Source organism: Ipomoea triloba, chromosome 10, assembly GCF_003576645.1.
Source record: "Ipomoea triloba cultivar NCNSP0323 chromosome 10, ASM357664v1".
Lineage (NCBI taxonomy): Eukaryota > Viridiplantae > Streptophyta > Magnoliopsida > Solanales > Convolvulaceae > Ipomoea > Ipomoea triloba.
This window is the reverse complement of record NC_044925.1, coordinates 22,966,432-22,977,086: the sequence shown is the minus strand read 5'-3', so window position 1 is coordinate 22,977,086 and position 10,655 is coordinate 22,966,432. Positions and strand designations below refer to the sequence as shown.

At 32.8% G+C, this 10,655-nt stretch overlaps 1 protein-coding gene across 1 annotated transcript; it reads right to left on the bottom strand.

Annotated features, from left to right (window-relative positions):
- Positions 1-2,184: 2,184 nt before the first annotated feature.
- On the bottom strand, positions 2,185-4,784 carry LOC116031724 (endoglucanase 1-like). The gene is made up of 7 exons (XM_031274006.1): positions 4,535-4,784; positions 4,209-4,418; positions 3,844-4,044; positions 3,654-3,746; positions 3,406-3,567; positions 3,212-3,323; positions 2,185-2,849 (listed from the first exon to the last, which is right to left on the bottom strand). Exons 1-7 carry the CDS (start codon positions 4,739-4,741, stop codon positions 2,362-2,364), a joined length of 1,473 nt encoding a protein of 490 aa, XP_031129866.1. The 5' UTR covers positions 4,742-4,784; the 3' UTR covers positions 2,185-2,361.
- Positions 4,785-10,655: the final 5,871 nt, after the last annotated feature.

Below are 10,655 nucleotides of genomic sequence, written 5' to 3'. Positions count from 1 at the left end.
TTTAACAACTAACGCACCTTAAGCATACAAACCACGCACCTAAAGCTTTAGATCAACGCACTTAAGTAAAAAATAAAAACGCAGCTTAAGAAAGAAAACAATGCACCTTAAGAAGAAAAACCATGCACCTTAAGACAGAAAACCACACACCTAAAACTTTAGACCGTCGCACTTAAGTTTCAACAACTAACGCACATTAAGCTCAAAATCATGCACCTTAAGCACAAAAATCATGCACCTTAAGAAAAAAAAAAACCACACATGTTGAAAAATGACCAAATTGCCATCATGCTGACCTATATGAAAAATTACCAAATTGCCATCACGTTTTTTTGAAATGTTGTTAATCCTGAACGTTGATTTTAGCAAGATCAATAGTTCTCCTCTCACCACACAACCGCACATGAGCACCCCAAGTAATGATTGGTCTGATGTATTTATTTAATTAGATCAACGATTTAGAATTGTTAAAATTAAAAGGAAAACGAGCAAATATCAACTTTATAAATACTACAGATTTAAAAGTTTGCAATAATTATAAAATTAATTATGCGTTATTTTTACTAAAATTTTTAATTATTCATGAATCTTAATGAACGACTGGAACCCATTCTCACTTTTTATGCGAGAGAGTTGTTCTCATCTGAACTCACATACACACAAATACAGACAATACTTAATTGATAATATAAGTTTTTAGGGCACAGTAAAATTTTCTACGTGTATGTTTTCTAGAACAAACCAAAATTCTTATTGAAAGAGACAAAGCAAAAAATGAAAGATCACATGAATCAAGTCACCAAAAAAAAAAAAAAAAAAAAATTACTAGAGGTAATAATTGTAGCTTGGTCCACTTTTAGGTGTTCAATGCTCAATTTTAGGATCGATCGGAACTTAAGCTTTAAATGTACGTGGCACTGCACGTAGAGAAAGATGCTAGTTCTTACACAAGTATAAGTTTCAATTACGTTACAATTAATTAATTATTTTACAAATTATACTAATAAACTTATTTGCAAAGAATCTTTTGGTCCAGTAACACTAATTTACTCTCTTATATGGAAGGTTATTATGAATTCAAACATCAGTGGAAACTAAAAATACTGATAAACTTATCCTGCTCGTTTACTTAACTATTTATAAGAATGTTATCTTATTTATTTATACTAATAATTACGGAGTAATAATTTGGTGTATTAGAAATTATTTTGTATTTATCTTTGGATATGTGCATCGACTTTTGAGGAATAGTGAATGATTGCATTGCGTTGCAAGGAGTAATCTGTTAAGAACTGTAACGGACTTGTAGTGGTCCGTTTCCTACGTGGCGCCGTTTACTATTTTCAACAGAGGAACGTGATATTAAGGCCCACCAGCTTTTATCTTTGGGATGAGGTGGGGACCACCGTGGTCCCTACTCTTGCGGGCCCCACCTCTTGTCTTGTCTTGTCTTGTCTACTAGTTGTTACCACCGCTTTCTACAGAGTAAAAGCATCATACCCTCCAATTTTCTTACGATCACCAAATAACTTCAAATTCAATAAGATATCTTTTAAAAAATAAAAATAAAAATGTAAAATAATCTTAATTTTTTATCTGGATAATTAAATGGACTATATAGTTTAAAATAAAGCAAAGATATAATCAAATTTTGATAATTGCTCAAATTTTAGACTGAATAAGTTTTAGGGCATCTACATTAACAATGTATTTAAGATCTTAAAAAAAAAATCATATATGTACTATCATGGAGTATAACTCTCGTCACATGTAAAAATTTTATTAGGTAAATAAAAGTGAATAAATAAACTTCTCAAAAAAAAAAGTAAATAAATAAAACAGCAACTCACTGTATTTTTTAAATCAATTAAAGGATGGAGTAGCAAATGAAGTAAAAAATGAGAGTAGAAAATGTACTCAAGTTTGTTAGGTCATGACATATCACTATATCAATGCATTTTAGGCTATAACAAACTTGAATACACTCTTTTTATATCTTGAATGCATTGCTATATATTGTCTGATACATGACCAATACCATTCATTTGGAATAGTAATAGAAGTGTCATTATATTACATAGCAGTTGCTCGATTTGAGATATATTTAAGTTTTGTTTTGTTTAAATTTTTTTGTCTAACTTTTTATTTTCATTTTATATTTGAGATTTTTGGCAGAAGTATATATGAGAATAATCAGAATATGACATGCATGTTGCTAAATGCTAAACTTTTCGATCTTCAATTCTGAGGAATTTTGCTTAGAATTCCATACAGATGAGATTCAATCCTTCTTAGAGGAAGATCAGACAAATCCACTAAGGATAAACTAAAGATCTAAGAGAAAACAAGAAATTGTTCAGTTCAAGATCTCGCGGAAAAGAAAGCCAGAGCTCCAACAAGTGGAGCATTGATGTAGGTCGCCGGCTCCGATTGCTGATAGTTATTCCGGTCATCGGCGAAGTTATCCCGATTATCAGGGCCGCCGACGATGGCTCCGACGAGGACGTTAGGATTGGGCGAGCCGGAGTAGAAGTACTGGAAACCATCGCTGCAGCCGATTCGGCCGGGATGCTGTTTCACTGCCGGCACAGAGGAGCCCCGGTGGTGAATGTGTTGCGGATACCTCTGCCCAAACCCGACCATGTACGACATTCTTGCCGGGTTGTCGCCGAGGATGTAGTCCACCTGTTTCTTCGCCAGCGCGATGAGTTTGTCGGCCGTGAAAGACGACGACCCGCACGTCACAGCGCCGCCGTGGGAGTTTAGGTATTTTGCGTAGGTTAGTAGGAGGAATGACGAGGATGTGACATATTGGAGATTGCTTCCGGTTTCTTTGTACAAAAGTCCCCCTGCAAATAAAATCATTACATCAATCACTATCCGAGAATACGTACTTTGTTAAATTCTACTTTATAATTCTAATCAAATCAAAAAGGAGAATAAATGACCTGTCTTATGACCCTAATCAACAACCATAATGAGATAAACCAGTCTAAATTGATTAATTGACTATCTGGTGCAAAACAAGAAGTCACTAGACATTGGTCTAATGACTTTAGTTGGCCATCAATAAGGTACTCTAACTGAGAGTTGAACTTTAACCTTGCTGTTACTAAGCAAACAGTCAGATCAACTTGGCTGGATTGACCCAATACGGAGTATTATTCATTCTAGTTCTAGGGTTATTGTATATTGAGGTAGAGATGCAGACCTGGGGTATATTGGGCTTGTAAACTAGGCGATCCAGGAATGAGAGAGCAAATGTAGTTGTCTGAGTGCGATTTATACAGCTGAAATTCTTGGATATTCTTGTCCAGAAAGCCCTGTTTTCAGACATTATATTGTATGTTACTCCAACTAACACAAATGCAGCTCAAGAATTCAAACATTGAGAGCCATACAAACCTTGGACAGGAGAATCTTGGTTGCAGGACGCTTGTCGTCCCAGCTAAAGGAATAATCATCGTCTGTTGCGCCCAACGTTTGTCCATTTGATTGAATGTAATCCAGATACGAGGTAATCCCTGAAGCTCTATACAGCCAAGATGCTCCCCATAAAAGCTCATCCTGAACATAAACAAAACCAATCAATATATTAGCCGACATCAAAATTAAGACAGAATTTATAGCTAGCCAAAGCACATTTGTCTTACATGGTATCCTGAGTATGAGCAGTAGAATGGACAGACAACAGAACTAAGCGAATCGCTGTAAGAACCCCGATATTTGTCTGCAAAATTGAACACCTGCAAGATGCACACACACATATATATATAGTTCATAATTCGCTATTCTGATGAAGAAAAGCAAGCAAATTCGGTTAAGCTTATGTGTGCTTCTCACATTCATTGCAGCGCGGAGTAATTTAGTGGAATAAGAAGGGTCAGAATCTTTGAACACAATGGAAGCGGCGGCCAAAGCCGCAGCCGTCTCAGCTGCAACATCGGACCCTGGATTTTGCGGCGAAACTTTGTACACATTTCGCGGTGTGTCCATGTCTTCTGGTCTCTCCCAGCACCTATGATCCTGGTTCGGCTCCCCAACCTGTTCCAGGTAAAAAACACACGTTAAAATTAACCATGATTCTTGGATGCATCATATCCAGCTAGTTGTGGTTGAGATATTGGCATTATTATTTTAATCTGCCCACAATCTGCCACACAGGAACCAACTGACTGAGCTACCCTTATCTTATCTGGTTTACTCACTTGGACATATAGAGTGTTAGGGGTGGCCGTGGCTGCTTTCAACAGATAATCTGTGCCCCAACGGATTGCGGCTTTGGCATTGTTGAGTTGATTGTGCATTGAATCTCCAAACTCAATAACACTCCATGATAAGAGAGTGGTTGTGAAGGCCATTGGCAGCCCAAACTTAACGTTGTCCCCTGCATCATAGTATCCTCCAACCAGGTCAACCTAAACAAACAAACAAAACAAAAAAAAAAAAAACACATTCAGTATATATATAGTTCGACTAATTTAATAAATTCAACTAAGTTTTAGTCTCGATCTAGTTAGGTACAGGGTTTTACGTGGGAAGTTGAGCCATCAGACAGGCCGGAGTTTCCCCTCCAAGTGAGACGCTGATTGGCTGGCAATTTCCCCGACCTCTGCCCCTCGTAGAAGATGATGGACTTCTCGAGGGCAACCGAGTAGTCTCGGGAAGTGAATGCTGAACAAGAAAAGATGAAGGAGAGGAGGAAGGTTATGCACAAAACATGCATGTAAACTACACCCATTCTCTCTTTCTAATTCTAACTTAATTTGCTAATAGAGAGAATGTGTTAGTTGTTGGAGGGAAGGCTTCACCCCCCCATCCGGGTTAAATAGATGGCAGTTGAGAAGTTCGTTGGTGGTTTGACCAAGCTTTTTCTGTGAATGGGACCCATCACGAAACACGACACAAATTCACAACGGATTGAAAAAAAATATATATATATATATAAAGGAAAAGAGTGTCACGGGATTAGCTGCGTTAAATGGGACATCTTTTGATGTTTTGAGGAAGAGAAATCAGAAAAGAAGCAACTAATGGGGAAGAAAGTAGTCAGTGCATACAGACCTGAATCAGAAACCGAACCTCGATACATGTTAAATGTCGTGTCGAAAGTATTCACGACTTCGTAAAACTTAAACGACAAAACTAACATTAATTATCACTTTGTGTAATCGTAACAAACAAATCATCCCAATATTGTAACCCACGATGAGATTGATAGGGTAATGTTTATAGGCAAATATTACTTTCCCCAGAATATTTACATAAAATCTTGTAACATTGAATACGATAATTAAAGTAGGTGTCACTTTTCGTGATACTGAGTTAATTAAATAAAATTATATAAAATCATATAAAGTTTTGTACAAAATGTATTACTCATTCATAATCGCTAATTTGTCTAATTTAAGTTGTATGACAATATCATACCATTAAAACTTGAGTTTTTAGATATGTACATGACCACGATTCAACCTGAATAATATACTAATAAACTAGAATTGTACTAGTGATTTTAACCTAAGATTCTTAAATATTAAAAACCATTTGCGTTAGTTCTAGTTTGGACCATGTAGTTAGAGTTCCAAACTTTAAAAAAAAAAAAAAAAAGAGTTGTACATTATTATGTTTTATTATATATAGAGAAGAAAGTTATACTTTAATTTCTTCTTTTTTTTCCGTCCAAAAGGTTTGTACTGTACCATGAGTTAGAAATATTGTGCCTTGATATTTTGTGAACAAAATAGACCTTAGCTTACAGTTATAACTTTATATAACACACACTCAAAGTCATTTATTTTAATATATTTGGCATTTGTTTAGCCATTCTTCAAGAGAGTTATTAGACTTATTTCAAATTACTTTTTTTTTCTATAATTTTATAAAAATACAATTCATATAATTTTAAGTTACAATTTTTTTTTTATTAAGCTCTAGAATTCGTGCATCGTGCTTGCTAGTAATTTTACATACACAAATTAGAATTGTGAACCGAGTTTTAACTAAATGTTCATAAAGTTCAATATTTTATATGACTCCTACAAAACTATGAATTGACAACTTAAAATTATAACAGAACAAAATTGTGGTTATGCCTAAGTAAATAGCATATTACATATCTCAGTCACTATGGAGTATACTTCTTAAATTGAAAACACAAAATAAATAGCATTTCAAGTTAGTGAATTTCATTTATTTTGGCAAAAAAAAAAGAGAAGTATTTTGCTCAATAGTTGGTGAATATTTTCTCTTATGCAGTTATTTTATACATTATATTTATATAAAAATAAAAGTCTTATATTTATATATATAATAATTAGATCATCTATATTTATAATTACTATCAATAATAAAATTTATTATTCAATTCTTAATACTTTTAAGATAAAGAAATAAATAATAATATTTCTATGTCTTTATAAGTAATTTTATATGTTAACCATTAACGGTAAACAACTAAATTTATCACATAATTTTAAAAATAGTTAATACTATTAGTTGGTCAAAACAATTAACACAATTCATTATCTACTATCTAGTAAGACTAAGATTCCCAGCCTTAGCACTTAAAAGAAATAATGCCAAAATGTTGCAACGACATAATAGTTTATTGCCTTCAAATTAAAGTCAATGAAAATGAATGTAATATAAAATGTGGAGACAATACTCCTATTTATATATTATTACATCAACCTTAATTTAATTAATTTAAACCTCTCAAATATAGGAAGTTGTCTTAAACTTACATTAACTTATTGGATCTTTCTCTCTCTCAAGAAAATCATGCAAGTATCCTCTATACCTCTAATTGCCTCCTCCTGAACGGAGTCGTCTTTCTCTTAGGCTCGGATTGTCTTTCCCTTAACCCAATATGCTAGCCCACACCTTTTGCCTATCATCTACATTATTGTTAGTCCACAGTCTTGACATGAGAAATCATGTCCCGACCTAAACTATCCAATTATCAAGTAATACTAACTATATATTCCTTATTGTTAATTGTCAAACGTGACCATAATATTTGTTTAAAAATTGGAGTCAATTGTGTTTTGAAAAATCATTATACGCAATAGTAGTTCGTTTGAATTAGTGACTGGAATTGCGATTTATGAAGGGCGTAATTCATGGTGGATTGGGAGTAAAAAAAGTCCAAAAGGATTAGCCATTTGCCCATTTTGTCAGAATAAATGTGGAACGTTGTTTTGGCGTATGTGTTGGTGTGTTTAGAAAAATAATTTCTTGTGAGTCTTATCGGCTCACGGATTGCCCAATCACTTCAACCAAGTAATTTAGCTCTGATTCCTCAATCTATGCACGCCTAAAAAGTGAAGCTAACATAGATTCAGCAGCCATATATTATAATAAGCCCAATTGTTTTTCTTTTCTCAATATAAATTTTGATGGATATTGTGTAACACTATTATACATTAAACTGATATTCAATATATAGGAAATACAATTTGTTTGATAATTACAAGATTTTAATTTTGATTCTGTGTATAGTAAGAACTGTTCATCAGGGCCGGTCCAAATGTTTTATAGGTCCGGGGCGAAATTATAAAAAGGACCCTATATGAAAAATTTGTTTCCCGATGATCAATTTGTTTTCTTCTTTTTTTTTTTTTTTCACTTCCAGGTGAATGTTTTCTAGGCAACATTGTATAAAAAAAATTATTATAAAACCGATCTTACAAAAAAAAAAAAAACAAAAACAAAAGCACCTGGCACTTATGAATCAATCAATCAGAATCAACGAATTGAAAATCTTTAGTTCGCCCAACGGTAAACATGTGCTTTCAATCCCTGCATATATCAAACCTAATAAACTTACAATTTCATTTTACATAGAAATCCTAATAAATAGAATGAAAACAAACATAAAATTCCTAATTCCGAACTCTTAAACATTTAAACAACAATACAATATAATTAGAAATGTATTAAGATTCCTAAACAACAATACAACATAATTTGCAATTCTGCAAACTAAATTCCTAATTTCAAAATTACAATTCGTCAATTCCAAATTAATCCACAATTCTACATTTCTGTAATTCATCTGCCAACTAAATTACTAATTTATTTAATTATTTAAATAACAAAGTGACAATTTACTCAATTAGGAATTTAGGATTCCACAAATAGCATTACAATAATATGGCATTACGGTCTAATATGCATTATGTCATTCGTAAAATACCTTTGCAATGGCAGATTAGGTAGGCCGTAGGCGATTAGGGCATTAATGCATTAGGCGACGATGCGAAGGCACAACGAATCTACACGGCGATTATTGTCTAATGAGCATTTGAGTGGTTGTTGTGGCCTAGGCACGACCTGCGACCCCTATACTCTTAGGATATATATATATATATATATATATATATATATATATATATATTATAATGATCCGTATATCTTATGGCTTATGGGCCCCTCTATAGAGATGGGTCATAGGCGGGTGCCCACCCTGCACCCCCTCAGGGCCGGCCCTGCTGTTCATTAATCTCCTTAATTCGAATCGGTCAATTTGACAATCTAAATTAGTTGCCTTCTTATGTCAACTTGGTCTCTAATAGGGCGGGCAACTCATGCTTTAGCTACTAAAGTGACGATCCAAACATAATATCATCAGTCCTGAAAAATCTTACCTCTTGAGTTCGTCGTTAAATTTTTTTCCGTATAAGAGGTTAATAATGCTCTCATTTGTTTTTTTTAAGAGAAAAAAAGAAAAGAAAAAAGGAAAAAGAAAAGCGTGCATTAAAAATTTAGTACTTCGTAATTTCTAATTATTATCTTCTCAAACAATTAATTAATATACGACACAAAACATAAAAAGAATATATCCAGGTCCCACCAAGTCTAGTAGAGTACACAACATACTTTAGTCCAATCCACAATTCATGAGAGACAAAATTCACTTTTATATTTTGATCAATGGAATATATATATATATATATATATATATAGTTTTTGGTGCGGGTGAGCGGCTCTTGTGCGGTTAAATGAGAGTCATTGATTTTGTTTAAATAAACATCCAAGATCAATAATGCTTAAAAAACGCGGCTGCATTGGTCTTTTTGCATCTATGTCAAATTTAAGGTACATGATTTTTCTTCTTTAAGGTGCGTGGTTTCCTTCTTAATGTGCGATAATTTTTGTGCTTAAGGTGCGTTATTTTGAGCTTAATGTCTGTTAGTTGTTGAATCTTAAGTGCTAGGGTCTAAAGCTTTAGGTGCATGGTTTCCCATTTTAAGGTGCGTGGTTTGTGTGCTTAAGGTGCATTAGTTGTTAAAACTTAAGGTACGTTAGCCTAAGGCTTTAGTTGAGTTAATTGTGAAACTTAAAGGTGTGCAGTTTTCCTACTAAAGGTGCTTTGTTTGTGTGTTTAAGGTGCGTGTTTTGTATATTTAAAGTGCGTTATTTTAATGCTTAAGGTTAGGAGCACTTAAGGTGCGTCTTTTGTGTGTTAACTGTACAATTGCACGAGAACTTGTCTTTACACAGGAACCCTTTATAAAATCAAAACATGTTTGGTTTTTATTTAAAAATTACATAACATACAATGTATTTACAGTAAGATATTATAAGACTATCTTTATCGATCCGACACAATTCTTCCTTAAGTACTTTTTGGTCTTTAAATTAGGAGCAGTTATAGTGTTCTACCATATCTGTGTTATGTTTTGAAGTAGTTAATAGTAAATGTTATAACATGTGATAGAGCAGGATGTATGCAATGAATTTCACATGGAAGCTAAGGTCACGCAAATTGTTAATCACGTTAGCGGCGCAATCCATGAAAATTCCATACCTAATAATGTACAATTCACGGGAAAATAACTGCACAAACTTTGACTCCAACTAAATACTTTCTTGACTTTACTCCAAAAATTTACCGGATAAAATGGATATTGTTACACATATACCAAAATCTATATATATTTTTTGGTTTGAATCCATTATATTAACTCATGCTAAAGTATCGTAATCTAACACGTAATTTTATTTATTTATTTATTTATTTGTATATCTAAAAACATAATAATGAGTATCGGAATCAGAATAGAATATATCAAATACTTGGTGATGATATGAGTTTTAGTGAAAGTATTTTGCATGTTTGGTAGTAGGGTGAAATTGGAATGATTACTCATATTAATGTTTGGTTATGCATGACCTTACAATGGGAATAAAAGTTTTAAAAATACAAAAACAAAAAAAAAATTAAGACAATTGATCATAATATAATGACTTCCAAAGCACCAATATGAAAAATCAAAACACTAGCTAATCCAAACTTAAAAATCATATTACCAATGAGATGGAATGATACCTTTTTAATTAGGGAATGCGATTTTTAATTGAAAGGATAATCAAATTATCTCATACTTGTGTTTTAAAAAGTTGTTAATCAAACACTAACTATGATTTTGATTACCATTCCTAGTGTGTAAACCCATGAACCAAACACACCCTAAGTCTCAATCAAAGTTATATCCCTAATTTATGTCCATGTTTTTATTGCTAACCATTTTGTACATTATGTTTTTAGAGTTTTACTATATATATATATATATATATATATATATATATATATATATATATATATATATATATATATATATATATATATATATATATATATATATATA

Excerpts from the sequence above, each read along its gene's own strand:
- LOC116031724 (XM_031274006.1), bottom strand. The coding sequence starts at position 4,741 with ATGGGTGTAGTTTACATGCATGTTTTGTGCATAACCTTCCTCCTCTCC. Across the intron at positions 4,045-4,208 it reads CTAACACTCTATATGTCCAA|GTTGGGGAGCCGAACCAGGA; the intron begins GTGAGTAAACCA and ends TACCTGGAACAG. Across the intron at positions 3,568-3,653 it reads GCTCATACTCAGGATACCAT|GATGAGCTTTTATGGGGAGC; the intron begins GTAAGACAAATG and ends GTTTATGTTCAG.